A 19,780-nucleotide genomic window follows, 5' to 3' on the forward strand; every position below is an offset into this window, starting at 1 on the left:
TATAAATAACTTACCTAAACTGTTAAATACATAGCAAAGTTTAAGCTAACTTAAAGCTACTTCAATATAGCTACTCCTGTTTTAAGTTAAATTAGATTTTAAGCAGCAGTCTGTAAGGTACACATAGCTGACTAATTTAGGCTCATTTTTCGTCAAAGAGTACTCCAATTTATCTAATTTTGATTTGATTGCTGTACAGTTGCACATTTTCATGTTCCCTAACACAGGTTATGTTTACTTACTATGTCAATGAAATTGGCCATATTTGCTCTGGTTGTGGGTATTATTATTGTCTCAGGGAGAGCATCATCCAAGTTTTAACAAATGTTATGTGTATGAACCTTAATACTGCACGCTACTTCCAGTACATCACAGAGTTGACTATCTCTTCAATTAGGTGTGCAGAAAAAAATATCAGTACTGATAAGTTATATGAGTTTAATATATTGGTATTGGATATCAGAAAACAATCCAATTTTGTGCATCCCTATTCAACACTTGGTGAAACTATCTCAATGTTTTGTCCTGAACATTCGATCTATTAAATTCAAGTATTTCCCTTACTTTTAGCTGACAATTTAGCAAATTAGGAATGGTCATGGATGTATGTGTTTCCTGGGCTTAACAATGGAACAGCACTTTCACTAAGTGACACCAGAATTTCTGGTCTCTAATTTGGATAATCAGTAGTAGGGGTGGGAGAAAAATAATCGAAAATCGATATATCAGGGGTTTTTTGGTTGACAATATCAAAATCATGATTCTTTGTCAAAAAAAAAACCTTCTTTTATTTTTTTTATTCAAATTTTTAATTTCAGTCTTTGTTTATAAACTGGACCAGAATTTTTTTTAAATCAATTTTCTCCAGCAGGGGGTGAAATGTTTCTCTCTGCCATCAAAATCATTTAACTTTTTCACTTGGTCTGGTGTTAAAAAAAAGCAAACTAAAAATTGCAAAAAACGTAAATATCGAAGAATTGCAATTTAAATCAAATCAGTCCCAGTCCTAATCAATTATATTACAAAATACCAGTAGCGCTGCAGCCTGCTGCTCTAAATAATGGCTACTAATTTCCATTTAAACTACCAGGATATCAATCACTTCAGGGCAGCTACAAAACTACAATAATCTGTTTCACATTCTAATTCTTTGCACAGAGTTTCAAACAAGTTATCCAATGAGCAAAGATAACTTACAAAAGGATCCCTCAATAAACAAAGGGGTTATTTAGTGAGACACTCACAAGCAGGCCTCTAAACTGCTCTTCAAATGGTTATGTAATACCTACTGGTAACAGCCACTCTAAATTTCTCCCTTACTTCTTGGCTAGTTTTCCATAATATGACAATCACACAGGCCCACGAGTACTGGTTATACAAAAACACACATTAAGCCAACTGCATACATGCTATATTCTTGATGACAAGCCTATAACTTCTCCAGGAGGCAAACATACTGTAAATCATGAATTACACCAAATGAGGGAGCCAGTTAATAAATTAACAGTGTGTAAGTGCTTCATTCAGATGCATGGGGAAGCCAGCAAAAGGGGGAGGAACTTTGGGTGCAGCCAGAATTAAACCCTTTCAAATCATCCTTTTCTGGACCTTGGTCTGTTGCCTGTGGCCCAGCCCGACTCTTCAATAACAGCCCTTAATGAACTCTTGGTTGGCAGTAAAGCTTGAAGTGATACCCTAGTTGCACACATGCTCTGATTTCACTCATTTGTGTGTGCCACTGAGGCCCTTTATTTGCACCCTGCCTTCTTCACTCAGTATCACCCTTAATCCTTATACAATTTTCATCCCTCTTTCTTCTCTTTCTGCTTCTTTCTCTCCGTGAGTGTGACATGTTTGTCTAGCGAGTGGAGGTAGTGATTTAGTGCTGCTAAGAATGATGACTCTGCCAGAGGGGCTGGCCGGGCACTGTCTCACTGTCATACGCTTACTCCAGCTGTGGGGGGAGGAAAGGATGGAGGGGTGAAGAAATGAAAAAGAAAAGAAGAGAGAGAGAGACAGACAGAGGGAGTTGAGGGAAAGAGAAACCACCGTCTTTTATGGAGACCAATCCTCCAAGCCTCACTGCCTAGGCCAACTTTACAGGATATATTGGACAGTTCCACACTAACCCGCCCCCCACCCCCACCAACTGCTCTCTTTTCTCAGCTCTTTTTTATGCTCCCCTCCTTTTTGGTTTCCAACAAGGCAAGCCTTTAGCCGAACTCTGGAGAGGTGTAAAAGTATTACCATGTCAACAAGTGCCTCTAACTCTAACCCACTTTACACAGACAGGCACCAGATCTCTCTCATACACACATTAAAAATTGGGGTCAATCATCTGCAAGAGACAACCTTAGTATACACCGTTCCATGGAGCGTGCCAGAATAAGAAATCCAAAGCCTTTCGGCACAAAGGACCTGGAACACAAAGGAGAAACCATTACCCTCACAAGACAGGGAAACTAATGAGCTCTTTGGGATGATAGATTGAGTCAACATGTAAGTCCTGCATCTTACAGTCGCTCCTAACCAGGCTCCAACCTTTTTACAAGTGTGTTAAAGAAACTGTTAAAACTGTACACATGAGACAACAGAGAAGGCAGAGAGCTCTACAGGGTGATGCAAACCCCAGTCGCACTTTTTAGAACTTGCAGCCGTTTTCAAACAGTTCACGGTGTACGGAGGCAGCGAGGCTTACAACAGCGAGAGAACACAGAGGGAGACGCTGAGTGCAAGAAATAGCACGCAAAAGCAGAGATTTGTAAGAGGAGGGAGGGTTGAAGCAAGTGGGGAAAGAGAGAGAGGGAAAGAGGAGTAGCCCAGCCCAGTTGCCTGGGGAGAAAACTGCTCTGCTGCTGACTCAGGACTCTCTTTGTTTGACAATGCTCCCTTGCTCTCTCCCTCCCTGACACACTCTCCTTGTCTTTTTTAAACTCTCACCCACCATCTTTTTTTTTCGTGTGCACATGCTCTTTTCTTGTCAAACTCAGGCCAACAATTTCACTCCAACAAACTTAACTGTTACCCTCTTCCTTTGCTGTTTTTTTCCAAAGCCTTATTATCTGTGCCACTTATTTCTGCTCCCTTTGCCTTCAGTTAAAGTGATGTTTCTTGTCAACTTAAACACACAGAACTGAACGTCCCCCTCTCATGTGATTAAAGCTGATAAAGAGTTGCAGTCTAATAAATCTACAGTGGTTGCTTTTGCCTTTTCATGCTCCGCTAACAGTGGTTCACGATCAGGACCAGAACTACGGGCTGTTTAGTTCTCTTCCAGCAGCGGCAGTTTCCAGATGTTGGCGGGCCAGTGGTTGGCAGCAGACTGCCAGCACAGGCTCAGGTACTGTATATGCTCACTAATGATAGAGGGGGGGGGACTGTTGGGGGGATTCATTGAGAACACAGGGAAGCCTAAAGACCTGGCAGAGAAGGAGGAGGTGGCATGAGTGTCTATGGCTTAGAGAGGAATAAAAAAGGCCACAAGAAGACTGGCAGACTACCGGACAGTCAAGAGTGATAGACTCTCTAGGAGAAAATAATGTTTGGCAGCTATAAGGATGGCAGACAAAGATCCTATAGAAAGAGAGGCTGCATGTTAAAGAGGAAAAGGGAGAAAGAAACAGAAAATAAGAGAAATGAGAAGCTGGGGGGTGATTCCAGCTGGACATGGACCCATTCCCAGAGTGGCAGTGCTGAGCAAGGCTCACAAAGACCCTGAGGGGACCCCCTAGACTCGAGCAGGAGAAAAGGGAGGTAAAGAGGGCCCTAGGGACGGCATGAGGGAGCCAAGAGGGGGAGCACTGATAAGGGAAGTCCAACACACCCTTACAGAGAGAGAAAAGAGGCATGTGCAGCAAAAAGAGGGAAACTAGAAGGCTTTTCAACTTCATCTTGGGGCTGCTGAATCTAAAAAAGGGAAAGTTTGTTTTTCTTACAAACAGAGAGGAAGAAAACTGATGTGGCTCTATGGAAAGTTCAAAGCATGCAGAGGAGACAACAAGGCAAGGTACTCTTTTTATTTTTTAATGATCATTATTTAGTATTTTACGATGGTAGGGGTAGCAAAAAAATACAACCCCCCCCACCCACACTCATAGATGATAAATCACTGATTCTCAGGACTGTCGGACCTCTGTAGAATCATTATCTCAAAGTTGGAAAAGCTGGTTACAAACTTTTTTCAGTCACTACCAGGATGACAGCTGTTATCTTTTTGTGGTAGAAAAACTGCACAGAGAGACACATTTTAGTTATTACACATGACCACCAAACATTAAAACCATCTGATGAGCCTAACCAAGTTGTCTGAGGTTTATGTATAACCTACGAATGGGGGAGTAGAAAGAAGAGGGGTGGGGAGGAGATGTTCACTGGCTTATCAGCAGGAGTGTGACAGGAACCTGGATCGTACCAGAGCCAAGCTCAGCCACGTCTTCAGCAGACCAGCAGTGGGAGGGGAGGAGTAATCACTAAGTTCAATGAGGCCTGGGTCTGAGGCCACATTCAGATCAGCATCAAGCCTGCATGAAAAAACACAGGCTGGTAGTTTATTTGAATGAGGCCAGAAAGGAAAAAAATCCCCAGTATCCACTTTGCTACAACGCCATGTGGTGTTACATGGAAAGGAACATGCCTTATTTTGATGCTAGGGTGTTTTCTGTTTGATTGTCTTCAAAGTCCTCCATCAGCATCAAACATTAAGAATTACAAAAAAAATCTTCTCAGCAATCATCAGTTTCAAAACAGACCAAATAAAATTTAAGCAACTACATGATTACAAAAAAAACAAAAACAAAAAGACAAAGCAACTATTGCATTCATATAGCAGAGTTTGGATGTACAGTGGGAGAGAAAAAACAAGCACAGGGACGAGAAGGGGGAGGAAAGGAGGGAGGCGGAGAAAAAGAAGTGAGAGGGTGCTCGCCTGGCACAATGAGTCCTACTTGTTAGCCAGTGACAGTGTCAGGGATCGTGACAGGGTCCAGACGCTAGACACCAGCTGCAGCGCCTCGTAAATAGACTGCTGTCTCGCAGGCGCATTTGCACGGCAATGGTTGCACACACACATGCAGACACACACAGGCATGCGGGCACATGCATATACTATGGCAGGCACACAGACAGACAGACACTGACTTATTGTCTCTACCAAATCTTGTAAAAGGGACAGTGAACCTCTTTGTGCCTTGTGTCCTGTTAAAGCTCCTGTGTGGAGAAAATGTACTCAATGCAGAAAGAGTGATAAAAATTGGCATGAAAGTTATGAAATATGAGTTAATAAACCAAGAACGCATTCAATGACAGATAAATATTGAAGATCTATGCAAAAACTACAGTATAAACTTTTTGTTCAGTCTTGAGAAGGCTTTCTGAGACTTTTGCTTGGATGTAAACTTTGTCTATGTGTGAATACGCCACCCCCTCCCTCCCCTGGTGATAATGAGGGGGGTAACACACTACATCTGCCCTGTGGTGCGTAGAGGGAGAAAATGTAGAGAAGAGAAAAAAAAAAGGAGAAAAGAGTGGGACAGAGTTGAGAGTTTAGGGCGAGAAGCGAGTGGAGCTGGACGGGGAGGTGAAGGGGTTAAATGCGCAGGGCTGATCCTGCTGAGCCAGCAGCAATACGTTAAAGTGCAAGGTTTCATTGTAGCCGATACAGAATGAAACTCCTTCCCATTAGTCACGCTAGTAACTGAAAGGACTCTTCGCACTGCTTAACCCTTTCTGCACAACAAACAAACCCCAGAAACAGCACAGGTAAAGCCTGATGGCTTCTATGTCTGTGTGTAAACTCAAGCACTAACAGAATAAAGTGGACAAGTGTGCAACTTTTTCAAACTGTCAGTATGAGGAGAGTGAGTGTGTTCATTCACACATAGAAAGAAACAAAAATGAAGTGACCTTTGAGGGGGATTTTCTTCTTCTTTTCCTCTGTCTCCCCACCACCCCACCCCCCGATCCTCATCTTGAGCAAGCCTCCCACGCCACGCTACAGTACACGCTGTCTCCGAGGGGCTTAGGGAGGAGAAGGCAAGCATACCCTTCCTCCAGTTAGAGCAGGGCAGAACCATAATCATCATAATTATCATCATCATCACGCTGCCTTAACCGAGACACACCACAGCAAAGCAAGTGGTGCAATGACAAAACAATGGAACAAACCAACCACGTAAACAAACTCATAATGAGAGGGCGTAAGGTGAATCGGGTCATTACAAAAAGTAAGGAGCGAGTTGTACTCGGTTCCGTCTTTTATGGTTTTAACAGCACAATATTTTTGTTTACACAGAGAAGAGAAAAACAAGTTGGATTCTTTTCAATGATTTCATCAACTTGCTGTCAAAAACTACTGCTGCTGATAACCTAAAGAAATAATACAGGACAAAGTGTTTCACCAGTTTCCATTTGGATGGCCATACTTCACGCAATATATTTATTTAGTCTTTCCAAATACACACCTTAAACCTCTAGAAAAGACACGTGTTGGCTCAAACCCCTCTCCAGTCCATTTGTTTTAGTGCTCCAGCAAAAAAAAAAAAAAAAAAAAAAAAAAAAAAAAAGCCATTTGATCCTAATTAAATCAAAATGGAGCATGAAACGCCTGGTGTTCAGCAACACAAAAACCCAGCCCTTGCTGTTTGTTTTCATTACACAGCTCTGAAGCAGCAGCACACTGACATGTCAGAGAGAACTAAAAGAAGCCCCTAAACGTCTCATGAGGTCAGAGAGAGAAAGAAAAAGGGGGCTGGTAATATTGCTCCCCAGCCAAACACTCAGTAATAATAAAACAACAATTACCATTCATCATTCTCTCATTTCCCCTCTCATTACAACTCCAGTTACCATCAGCACCAGGTAACAAGAACATGTGGCATGAAGCCTAATGTGGTTTACAGAGATGAACAACGTATGGAAAGCATACAGCCTGCAGTGAGCTGCACAATATGAACCATGCAAGCGCTGGAAAAGCTGACTGTGTGCCATGGATACTGTGTGTTTAACATGACGGATCACAAAACATAACTGTCATACTCGTGGACAAGAATACACAAATAAAACACAAAACAGAGGCTTGCCATGTGTGGAAAGTACAGAGAGTCCAGGCTGTATACAGGCTGTATAATGTACAGGTTGTTCACAACAGTTACTTGAAATCCCAGGGAGGTGTTTTATTATCCACTTCAACTTAAAGGCACAGATACAGACTTTTTTGAAAAAAGGTGGCAAAACTTATGCACCCAATTTTGCAGCGGTGGCATGAAGTACAAATGCACAAATAAGCAGTATTTATCCATCCTTTTTAATCTGATCGCTAACACCCTCAGCTAACCCCTAAATCCTGCCCCTCTTCCTGCAGTTACTATACCCCTGCCAAAGTGGCACAACTTGTGTTTTGAATGTTCTGTTATCACAACAGGAGACCCTTGTGTGGATGAGGCTTGTTAATGACAATCTAAAACAGAGAGTTGTTGTGCAACCAGTGGCCCAGAACTTTTTAAAAACAGAAGGTATATCCTAAATCTGAACCAGTGATCTATGTGTAGGGAAACACTGTACTGTTGCAGTAGCAGGTGGCATTGTGTCGGCTATGAACGGTTGATACTAGATGTGGAAGATTATGCACGGTGAGAGGGAATGGTGTCCCAATGTTAATGGGCTAAGAATTCCATACAAAGGATTGTCCACAGATTCCCAAATCAAGTCTGAGGTTAGACATCTTTCTTGAAGGGGGTGAGTCCAAATAAAAATTACACACAGTAATGTTGGTGTGCGACTTAAAAGCACTGTGAGGGCTATCCAGTTGGCACTAACTGCAGTGAAACTTCAGGCCAGAATCAGAGGTGTTTTTATGGGATAAGAATCCCATTTCCCATTGATTCGTGTTCTCCAAGGAAGCCTGACACGACCACCATACTGAGAAACATAATTCTAAATAACCAGTTTTGGTGCTAAAATGTCATTTCAAATCATCCATTATGATCAGGCCAACATATAGACATAACATGATTTTAAAATCACTTATATAGTTCTCAGTGTCTTTAAGTGCAACTTGAGTTAAATTCTCAAACTTTACCATCTCTAGGCTGGGCAATACTTGAGTGTTTCTAAGGCTATTCACCCACCTGAAAGAACCTGAGACACAGTGATTACTGACCCTTTAAACCCTCATCTGGTGTTCTAAGGAGCAGATCTGATGATTTTGACTTGAATAATTGAGGAAGCATAGGTGAAAAAATGACATGGGGTAACTTTTGATTAAATAAAACTATTATTAATTACTTTTCCGCACAATATCCTCGAAGCTATATAATAAACAGTCCTTAGTGGGTAACGAGGGAACTACAGTGGATGACAGGTTACATCAAGAGCACTTGGGTGTGCACTTGTATGGGTGGTGGTTAGACTGCCAGGCTGGTACTGATAAGCAATAATGATGTTAAATAATTTATTAGCAAAACAATCAAATTCCATGATCAAGTCTGAGATGTGTAAATATTTAAAATATTTGCTACAGCAATGATCTGGTTGCCTCTGTAAACATTCTGCCTAAGAGGACATATCATGGTGAATCATACATATGACTTTTGCCATTGCTATTTTTCATGTATCAAATATGATCTTTGATTTATCTCTAATAACAGCTGCTAGCTGTGCTAGAGCCATATAATAGATTAACTACAATAATTTCATAATCAGTAAGGCTATTGGAGCAAAGGATCCATTTATTTTCCATTTAATTATATTATTATATTTTATAACTTAGTATAAAAAGGCAATTCAAGAGCCCCTAAGTCTTAACAAAAAAGATGAGAAATGAGAAGAGGTTTGCCACTCTTTGAACATACAAGTGAGGAATTCATTCAACACTTTCAAAATAGTGTTCCTCAGTGTGCAATGGAAGATTGCAGATTTTAAGAAGTTTATGATCTACAGAACACAATATCAATAAAAAATTTAGAAAATCTCAGGAAACCTGAGATCAAAATAGGTTTCCCTACATACTGTCATAACAGTATGAAGGGAAATATAGGTGGTGTGAAACTGTGACTTTTCAAACAGCGGAGGACTATGAAACCAGTAACCAGCCATGCCCTCTGTGAATCAAGTATTGAGAAATGTTGAAGACTTCTCCAGGCCAGAGCCCATTCGACATCAACTGGAGTTTAATAAACACTGTTCTGTGGTCTGAGGAACAAAAATTTAGCATCCTTTTAGGAACTCATGGATATTGTCATATTATCTAAAGAGCAGGGGGGCACATGGCTTGTTATCAGCACACAATTCATAGGCTAGCATCCTCCATTGCACAGGGATGCATATGTCCACATGTCATGGGTGGCCTACAAATCTTGAAAGGCAGCGTTAATGTTAAAACCTTATATATTTCAGCAAGACACTGTCAAACCACATTCTGTACATGTAACAGCAGCTTGGCTGTGTAGTAGAGGAGTCCCGGAGCCAAAAAGATCTCCCTGCTTCTTGACTTGTCACTAACTGAAAACATCCTTTGAGCCGTGATAAAGGAGACCTTGAACTGTTGAGCTGCTGAAATCCTATATTGTGCAAGAATAGTAGACCACGCTGTACTCTTAAAGCTCCAGAAATTAGTCTCCTGGTGTTCACTATTTTAGTAAATTAAGTAATTCTAGGAAGTTAAAAGTTGTTTTTTTCTTACTCCAGTCTTGTCACAGAGCCGCAGGGTATTGTAGGAGCCCACAGCAAACACCTCCCCATCAGGTGCCCAGGACAATGATGTGATCGAGTAGTCATGGAACAAAGAGGAGTAAAGCAGGCGGCCAAAGCTATCCCAAACCTGCAAGGAGACATGGTTTGAGCAGGAAAACAAAAATATTTCATTACATCTTCAGGGAATCTAAAAGCGTGCTCATACACACCTTGTATTTACAGTCTTCTCCACCGGACAGTATGAGCTCATTGACTGAATTCCAGTCCACCTTCAGAATGATGCCATCATGGGCCTTCCACTAGAAAGAGACAGAGGGAAAGAGTTACATGTCAACATAATGAAGTTCTGCCATCAATGCGTGTAACACATACCAGAACAGAAAAGGAGAGCAAAAGTAAAGTTGAGGAGGGTAAGATGCAAAGGTAGTGACATTCATTTTCTTTCAGCGTGGTTGCAAATTTCTGAAGTATTTTATCAAAAAAAAAAAAAAAAAACTTCTCTCTGCTCTTTCTTACTGTACTGTAAGATAATACATGCACGAGTGTGTTGTGTGTCTCTTTTTCTGTTGCAAGGATTGAAATGCTGAGTAAAATTGCCCAGAAGATTGAAAAATATCACGATATGATATTTGATAAAAACAGTCATAAACCTGCAATGAGATAGTTGTAGGTGTCAAAACAGAAAATAAATAAAGCTATGGCTTAAAAAAAATCCATGAAAAAGTGACTGGGTAAAATCCAATGCAAACACAGACACACAAAAACAAAAACACATGTCGCACTGCTACAGGAACTCAACATGTCCACAGTAATAAATAATATATTGAATGTGTTTCTCATTAATTGATATCCCATTTGGTAGCTGAACTGTTGCCGCAATAGGAAAAGATATATGTTTTTTTCCATCTGGGTTGTGTTAAGAGAAAACAAAATCTGCAAACAAAAAACCTAACACAATGCAACAGCTCCTGTCCAGATCCAGATCTTCCACTGCAGAAAGGAAATGAACAACTTAGCTGCCTGTTGTTGTTAGCATACGGCACACATCTGAAGGACAGCTGATTTCACAGAATTGAAACTTAATTACAGTCTCTGCATAATATACAATGTCATCACTTTCATGTTGTCTATTGAACCACTGGGGGTCAATCAGAAAGTATGTGTTTGACAGGTCTGACCTCTCATTAATGAATTCTTCTTTTTGTGTCACTATTTCTTTGCTAATTAGCTCTCTGGAAGTTGCAGACTCAAGAGTATGGGAAGATATGGAAAGCATGGCTTTATAATATATCTTATATTGAACTGTTTAGTGCTTCCTGGCTTATTGGGAAACTGCACTGAAAAAAATGAATGTTAAGTTTTATGTCTCTTAAGAAGAAATTCTTCTTAGAGGTAACCTATTAACAGGTAGCGGCCTGCCTGCTGGCCATTTTAACTTGGATTTGAATACAGAGTCTTGCAGATTCTGCGAGGTGTTTCAAATCTCAACAGGTCAATATTGTATTCTTTTAGACTGACACCTCAATTGACCAACAGGGTTGATCTATGGTCTCTCCAGAGTCAATAATATCCTTGAGTGTGACATGGCGTGACCAGATATCTGCATACTCTTGTTTGTATTTGGATTTTAAAAATTGTTCAATTTTTGTGTGTTCTTGCTTCTATAACTACACATTAGTCACGGTTACAATGAGTTTCACTGCTGAGGTTAAAATTTTAGAATGCTACCTTTACAGCAAGATCAAGCTTTTGTATGGACTCCAAACGATTCAAGAGCAGCATGCAGTTTAATTTGGGTGCCTTTTACAGGTGTTTTGCCATTCTGGGGGGAAAGTTGAAGGGTTCTTGTAGGTAAAAACAAATCTGCCAATGGGGTGCTAATTTTTTTAAACGGAAAAATAATGTCTTAATAAAAGAAACTAAACAAGCATTTTTCTGTTATCCCATTGGCTGATTTTCTCTACTCTTGTCAAGTAATTTGGGCATCATTTTTGTCTCTTAATATGTTGAAATAAGACATTTTATCGACTCATCAGGTTATCAACTCTTGAAAATAAGGCATAATCACTTAGTTGGATTTCATTTTTTTCTCTGGGTTTGGGGAAATAACATCAAACCATGGCCAAAGTCTGCTGAGCTAACATGTGCTATGCCTAGGTCACTGGTGTTTGCAACACCAAGCTCTCTTGGAAGAAGCATGTTGATTAAAATCATTATTCCTTGTGAATAACAAAGTTAGCTTCCTGCAAATATATGTAAACACTCATTTCTGTCTCCTCGAGGAGCAGAAATAATTCTGATATTTCCAAGACGGAATGCTCACGTCTGAATGATTGTCAGCTATTGTGTGTGAGTGTGCAGACAATTTTTTTCTTGAGGAAGTAACCTTAGCATCAAGTCGGATGATAAATCTTTTATAGTTGTTGGCTATTGAGTATACACCAGTAAGTCCTTTTATGTTCTGCATTTTTAATTTTAAGTTGAAAACATGAATCAATTTACAACTAGTTACCATAAATAGAAGTGGAGTCAAAGTTAATCCTCTCTTCTTTAAGGTATGCATTAAAGCTCCTGTGTGGAGTTTTAAGCTGGCTATGAACAGCGTATAAATAACTTCTGGTGACTCTTTCAGAACTGCAATAGCAACAAGTCAACTCATTCCTAAAGAGTTGTTTTTCTGCCTGAAACAACATTTTAAAGGAAGGCGTCATGCAGCTCCCAGCATGCAGAAGAAAAGGACAATTTCTGCACTGGTGTGAAAAAATGGAAAGTGAGTGATGTATTTGACTGATTTTTTTTAATTTTCAAACAATCAATGAACACATTCTTTCACATTTTTATCACATGAGAGATAAGAAAAAACTTTTTTTTTTTTTTCCCACAGGTGGCATGGAAATCAATACAGACCTCCTCACAGGAACTATACCTGAATGACTTTGGCGCTGGGCTGCAGAGGCTTGATAATCAACTGTCTTCCTGATGTGTAGAGGATTCTGTCAGAGTCTGGACCCCAGGCCACAGAATATACAGGGGACCCTGCAAAATGCACAGAACACAGGCACATAGAGGGTTAGGGCTGATATAAATTATTGTAATAACATCATTACTGTAATGTTTTTCATTTAATGTAATGTGACTGTAATGACAGTGTTGGGTGGGAGAGGTAAACATACAGAGCTGGTTTATGTGTATGTGGGTGTGTGTGTGCTGTTATGTTCTTGCTTATTGTATTTATTTAGATTTATTTATTTATTATTATTTTATTTTATTTTGTTTTTATTTTTATTTTATTATTGTATATATATATATATATATATATATATATATATATATATATATATATATATATATATATATATATATATATATATATATATATATATATATATATATACTTTTTCATATGTATATATAATTTTGCTATCTTGTATTACGCTACTCTGCTCTTTATGTTGTTATGAATCTGAGGATCCCCTTGAAAACGATATAACTTATCTCAAGGGGTTATTCCTCGCAATAAAGAAGTGTTAAATATATTAATCTCAACTAAAAAGCAACAGATTTAGCTTTTTAAAGACAGGAGTTGAATTTGTATGAGCCCAAATATACTCCTTCTTTTTGAAAAAATATAGTATACAGCAATGACAAATCCTCTTTCAGGTGGTATCAGATTTCCTCATCTTATTCAGCCTATGGAACAACACTTAGCTTACAGGCATGGCAGCTGAGAAAACCTGAAAAACCTCTACTATATAGGTACAAGTGTGTGTGTGTGTGTGTGTGTGTGTGTGTGTGTGTGTGTGTGTGTGTGTGTGTGTGTGTGTGTGTGTGTGTGCGCGTGTGTGTATGTATGCTTTTGTACACATGTGTGAGGGAAAATAAAAGTGTGTATATGAGTTGGTTTGTGGCTACGCACGTGTGTAGGGGAGAGAACCTGACATTTAACCCCACTCCAGGTGCATGTGGTTTCTCACAAATGCCAACTAGTCACATGATCTAAATCTGACAAAGGCAGTGAAGAGGTAAGACAAGTTTCTGCCTCCCGCTTGCTCATTTCTTGCCTCTTCCTAGACCCCCCCCCCCCCCCCCCCCCACACACACACACACACACACACACACACACACACACACACACACACACACACACACACACACACACACACACACACACACACACACACACACACACACACACACACACCTTTTTCTCTGTCTCTTAAAAATGGGTCAGATTATCCCAGAACAGTGCGTGTGCAGGCTCATGTGTTTGTGAGTGTGTGTGGATTTGTTGGCTTTGAAAGAGCCAACACCTGCAGTGGTGTGAAAGTCATGTGGAGGATGTTGTGTATCTGCGGCAAAGCTACTATATCCAGGTGTTCTCCAAATCTGTGTGTCTGCTGTGAAGCCAATAACCCAACAGCTCATTCTCTAAACAGCCAGCTAAGGAAAAATGTTCCTACATAGTGGGGCTGATTTGCTGTTTCCCCTGCCAGGTTTTCCACAGCACCCGTCATTCAGCAAGACTGTGCCATCCATTTCCCCCAGAAGCCAACTTTCATCCACCCCATCTTTTTTTTTCTATCCCACATCTGAGGAGAGAAGTTTAATAAGTCAAACAGCATGATGAATCAATTAATAAGTAAGCCATCTATAATGTGAGCTCTGGACAGAGAAATGTATCATTAAGAGTCTTTTTTAAAGCTCTTAATAAAACTCCCTTCCTATAAAACTTTGGAACTTTATGGAGATTTTAATAAAAAACTGGAACTCTGCTTTTTGCTTGTGTAAAGCACAATTAGATCCTGATTGGCCCGATGCGTACACACACATGTTCACACAATCGCATTGTCATTAAGAAAAAAGCACTCCCTCCTTGATTGTCCTTCAAAACTTTCAGGCTGAAGAAAACCCCTCTGCACTAAAAACAAATCTGGCAGATCATTCAGTATGTGTCAGTGCAGATACACTGGCATTACAGTGTGTAATGCTATCATATTTTTTTACATAATGCAGAATAACAATTGAAAGTCATATGAAGTGTGACTCATTATTTGATTCATGGAAAGAAAAGCAAGCTGATATAAAGAGGCAATTATTGTGAATTTGATATCTGTCAGGAGCCACACGAGAAAGATTCCTTGATACACGTGAATGAAACTTAAGACTGCTCTGTTTTCTTTCTCTGTCACTTTTCCTCTCTGTCACAAGAGGCACTCTCCGAGCCAAGTAGTACAAAAGAAACCAGTATTTGTGTGTATGTGTATGTGTATGTGTGTGTGTGTGTGTGTGTGTGTGTGTGTGTGTACAATCTAGAGAGACAGAGAGGGTGTAATTGGAGTTGGTATGTTATGTTGTGTTTACTAAATGCCTGCAGCTGGTTGGTCAGTGACTGGCTCCTGCTGCTGGCTGGCATCTGTTATGGATGTGACCTGCTATGAACTGTGTGAGACTAAAACCCAGATAAGCTCTCACACACTCATGTTCAAATTATATAAATTAAGATTGATGTTATGGTGATGAAATGGGCTACAGCAGCCCTACATATACAAGTCTTAGTGTGTACACGTGTGCATGAAATGAGACATTTACTACCTATTACCTCTATGTTGGCTTCCACAGAACGAAATACTACAGTCCTGCAGAAAGACTCAGTATTCTGTTGGTCTTTTTATAACATCCCAAACAACCTCAATCTTAAATGTCAAAATGATACACTGTTCTATTGCTTTCTCCAGGAAATCATATTTAGACACATATAAAAAAGTGCGCACACACTGGCGTGCAGAGAGTACATTGAAATGATTAAACAGGCAAAAGTTTCAAGCTGTAAACTCAGAAATATTGTGCCTAAGCTTCAGCTGATTTAACTTGCTGGCTACAGCTGTCCTTTCAGGCAGTGAAATCAATGGCCCTAAACTTTCACCTCTTTCAATAAAAGAATCACAGCTGCTGCAAATCTAAACTCTTCCAATCTGTTTTTTTTCCTAGAATAAAAAATGATTATTTTTTTCGACTTACTTTTAATTTCAGTCTATAAAGTAGTGCAAACAAATTAGCCACAGCAACTATAACTGCAACAACAGGTGGTAGAGGATATGAGCAAATCAACTAAATGTATATATATATACATAGAGATATAGACAGATAGATAGATAGATAGATAGATAGATAGATAGATAGATAGATAGATAGATAGATAGATAGATAGATAGATAGATAGATAGATAGATAGATAGATTCATGCAGAAAGCACAAGTTACACATACTAAATGCTCTTTCATCAGTAAATAAAACAAGGGTTTTCAGCTTTACCTTGGCTGGCCAGTGTTGAGCGCAGCATCCCACTTTTAGACCAGATCTTGATCTGCCCATCTTCTCCAGCTACATAATCAGAGATACAAATTAAATAAACCTCAAACATCTGTTTATTTTCATGGCAGAATTAAATCAAAACTGTCTTGATCTGATTTTGAAAACATTAACTTTCATATGATCTGTACCTGTGATGAGAGCAGTCCCATCATAGTTCCATCTTCCAGCCAAAACAGCTCCTTTGTGAGCTTCAACACTCTTCTCGATGCGCCCAGTCTTGGAGGTCAGGTGGAATTTCCCTGCAATAGAGTCAAAAAGAGTCTTACTGTGCGGCTACACTTGAGCCCAGGGCTGATGTGCATGTTCACAGACTATAAATAAGGAACACTGGAGTCTATGGTTATTCATTGGCAGTTATGAAGAAGTTGTTTCATTTCTAAGATATAGTGATTATCTGCATGTTGTAAGTCTGACAGACTCTGGCTGCAGTGTGAGCCAAAAATGGTCAAGGCAATTTTCTCTGCAAAATCCTAGTTTTTTTTTTTTTTTTAATATAATTGACCTCACAAAATTCACATGTATAAAAATCTTGGTGGCTAATTCCACATATCGAAAGCTCAAACTTGCAACAGAATTAGGATGACTAAAACTAAACAGACCCTGCTGCTTGAATTAGAAATTTCCTGCTTTCTTGACACGAAGAGTGATCAGGCATGGAGACAGTTATTGAAGACGTTGGCCTAACATATACTTTGTGGCACTGTGTATTAAAAAATACTGAATGTTCTATGTAATTTTGGGTGGCCTGAAACTGCAAATCAGCATGCTGCTGCTCTCTCCCACTTCTAAATATACACATCCTGACAAAGTGGATGTTACTGATCCAGCAGGTAGTGACTGTAACAGCCATGTACAGCTGCACTCAAGGACGGGATATTTGTTTTAAATATAACTTCTGTTTACATTTCATGAGAAAACTATTCAACTGCCTTCATCTAGACAACATAATCTTTACTACTATGCACAGGTTTGTATTACACAAACATGGGTGATTGCTACTTCACATGTTTGATGATTTTTCAAAACATCTGTGATGTAAAACTGTCTTAGCGTTGTTAAAAAAGAGTGCATAATGATATCCATGATGCTGAAGTTTGTGATTTTTGAAATGGTTCTCCTTCTTGTTCACACTGTCAGGTAGAATGGAAAGTGATGCATCAATTACAAGTATGCAATTATCCTTACCATTATTTGGCATCTAAAAAAAATGAATTTCCAGTAAAGAAATTGAAGTATGTATTCTAGAATATTACAAAAAAACATCACACAAGTCCCTAACTAGCAAAAATTCAAGATATCATGTATAGTAAATACATAATAAACTCAACATTTTCATAGAGTAGTTGATTAATCAAATACGGTAAAAATTAATCCACAATAAATAGAACTGCCATCTGTTTGAGGCCTAATTCCCAAAGTTCTCTGAGAGAACGCACTGTGCAGAATCCAAAAATCACATGTCAGTGAAGAAAAAAAAATCTCTCACTGCATGCCAGCATTTCAAGTAATAAACCTATATGACTGCTGTTTTCTTCTGTTATCAATGTGACAATACATGTCAATAGTTTCAATAATAAATACCAAGACAAGTTCTTCTATTGTTACACAGATTTTTTTTATCAGTGACAGTGCAAGAAGCAAAAGAAGGCTGCAAAAGTAAATCGTAAAAGAGTTTTCACTTCTCTTTGGTCTGCCAAAGAAAATTGCTGCTTCAGTTTGTGGGTGTGTTTATGCAACCCTACACTGCCATTAGTGTTGTGACCACACATTGCCTGCCATAACAGTACATCCATATTCTCTGTGTTTATATCTAATATAGACTCCAAGAGGAGGGAAGAAGGGCAGAGTAGGTGCTTGAAACACAAATTCTGTCAATAACCCTGGTGCTAGAGATAAAAAAAAAAAACGTATTATTTCTTGGGCTTAATGAAACTGCAGCAGACAGGGACACCTTGTGAATCAAAAACCTTTCCTAAGCACAAATTCTAAAATAAAAAATCCAAAAATTGTTTAGAGCAGATTAGGTTCACAGCATTGCAATCAGATGAGTATTTGTGACACCCAATGGCAATAAGAAATGACTCCTGTATTAATTTACCCCTTGAATGGTGAAGCAAGATACTGTCATCGTCAAATTAAAAAAGAACTGAGGGTAAAAAGGGATCTTATTATGCTTGGTTAAAACATAACTAGCTCATTTATTCTCTTACAAAAACAGACACTTGGAGTTTTCTGGACAGATTTTCAGTACATAAAGACACTTACCATCAGTGCTGGTAAGAACAAAGATCTCAGTCTGGTTCTGTTTCTTGCCACCAACAGTTTTGGGGAACCAGTGTAGGTCAATAGGGTATATATCCTCTGGCAATTTCACAACCAGACTGATATCATTGGTCATCAAGTTCCACTTGAGGATTTGGTGGTCCTCACTGCATGAGTACAGCTCATCTGCTGTGACCCAACCAACACAACTAACAAGCTCCTTGTGTAATTAGCCGTCAAGGAAGATGATGGATGCATGTTATTTACTGACATAAAAATACCACTGTAACATCTTATAATAGCCATCAAAAACGTATCTCATGACTTTGTAAGCTCATTTCAAGAATTAGGAATCAGCAGATTGCCAGTATCATCTCAAACAACGGAGGATGATTGCAAACAACTGCATTAGTCACAATACAAAGCGTCTGACACAGTGAATACGGATAAACAGTGGATGCGGATGCACGATGTATCAAATTGTCATAGATACAATGCTAAATTTCTAAAGCTATCTTGCAAAGGATATGTTTAGGTTCCTGTAGAAGCGATGTTTTTAATCTCATGGTAGTTTCCTTGGTCCGCTGGTCTCTACTCGACAAGAAATATTTGGTTAGTGACAGTAACTCTTATATCAATGACAACAACACAGATCAACCAATACACAATAAAAAACAACTGATAAGACTAAAACCACTTTTCCGAACACTTGCCCAGTAAATAAGCAGAGTCAACGATTGGCATATGCTCCGATGGCTGTTACGTTAGATGAAACAAGCGTCTGCAGTTGCTACGGTACCTGCAACTGTTGCTAACGTGACTCTTCGTAGGTCCCCGAGTCTCACTGTGACTTCGATGCTAACGTGTGCTTAGTTTTGTCTGGCTAAAACCAATGCCGTTCTGCCACATCATGCTGTTTGACTTGACAAAGGGATAGTTATGCAACCCGTTTACTCCTAGAAAAGATACATGGATGGCCAGTGCAGCATTACAAAACCTCTCTGTCACATTTTAACAGTTTATGACAAACATCAGTAGAGCTAACTATGGTTAGCAACTAAATCTGGGTCATAAACAGCTTCGACACAGTTCTCGCGAGAGTACCAAGTCTCACTTACTTGAAAACCGATAATTTCGGCTTATTTTCAAGCACATTATGACACATTTTGTTTGAAGATTTTCAAGAGGACTCATGAAAATCAAAATACATCAAAACTCAAGATAATTTTACGAGTAATATGCCATGTTGCCAAAGCTGCTTCTCGGGGCGGGACTTCGCCCAGCTGTATCCGGGCAACCATTTGAACAAGGAATAACATTAGGCTTTGAATACGATTAAAATACTTAATTTTATGTAATACTATAGTTAAGTATGTGCCCTTTCTTGGATGTCGCGTTTTGTTGATGAGAGTGATGCCTTTTTGGCCGGAGTGAGGCGGAGTTGGCTTCGTCCCCTTTT

The 19,780-nt window shown here is 39.4% G+C and overlaps 1 protein-coding gene across 3 annotated transcripts in view; it reads right to left on the minus strand.

The window, feature by feature from the left end:
• ift80 (intraflagellar transport 80 homolog (Chlamydomonas)) overlaps nucleotides 1–19,418 on the minus strand; it is a 39,065-nt gene extending 19,647 nt beyond the window's left edge. The window contains exons 1-8 of one of the 3 annotated variants that reach the window (XM_074679215.1): nucleotides 19,121–19,418; nucleotides 18,850–18,912; nucleotides 18,325–18,545; nucleotides 16,188–16,298; nucleotides 16,000–16,068; nucleotides 12,614–12,723; nucleotides 9,897–9,986; nucleotides 9,677–9,814 (exon numbers count right to left, since the gene is read on the minus strand). In XM_074679215.1, the coding sequence (XP_074535316.1) occupies nucleotides 9,677–9,814; nucleotides 9,897–9,986; nucleotides 12,614–12,723; nucleotides 16,000–16,068; nucleotides 16,188–16,298; nucleotides 18,325–18,545; nucleotides 18,850–18,887 (777 nt within the window). In that variant the 5' untranslated portion in view covers nucleotides 18,888–18,912; nucleotides 19,121–19,418. Of the gene's footprint in view, nucleotides 1–9,676; nucleotides 9,815–9,896; nucleotides 9,987–12,613; nucleotides 12,724–15,999; nucleotides 16,069–16,187; nucleotides 16,299–18,324; nucleotides 18,546–18,849; nucleotides 18,913–19,034 lie in introns of those variants that run through there. The other 2 variants (XM_074679216.1, XM_074679217.1) reach the window with 2 other exon arrangements.
• Nucleotides 19,419–19,780: the final 362 nt, after the last annotated feature.

The sequence above is a fragment of the Halichoeres trimaculatus genome, unplaced genomic scaffold (assembly GCF_033239565.1).
Source record: "Halichoeres trimaculatus isolate MK-OKI-2021-1 unplaced genomic scaffold, fHalTri1.1 fHalTri1_scaffold_9, whole genome shotgun sequence".
NCBI lineage: Eukaryota > Metazoa > Chordata > Actinopteri > Labriformes > Labridae > Halichoeres > Halichoeres trimaculatus.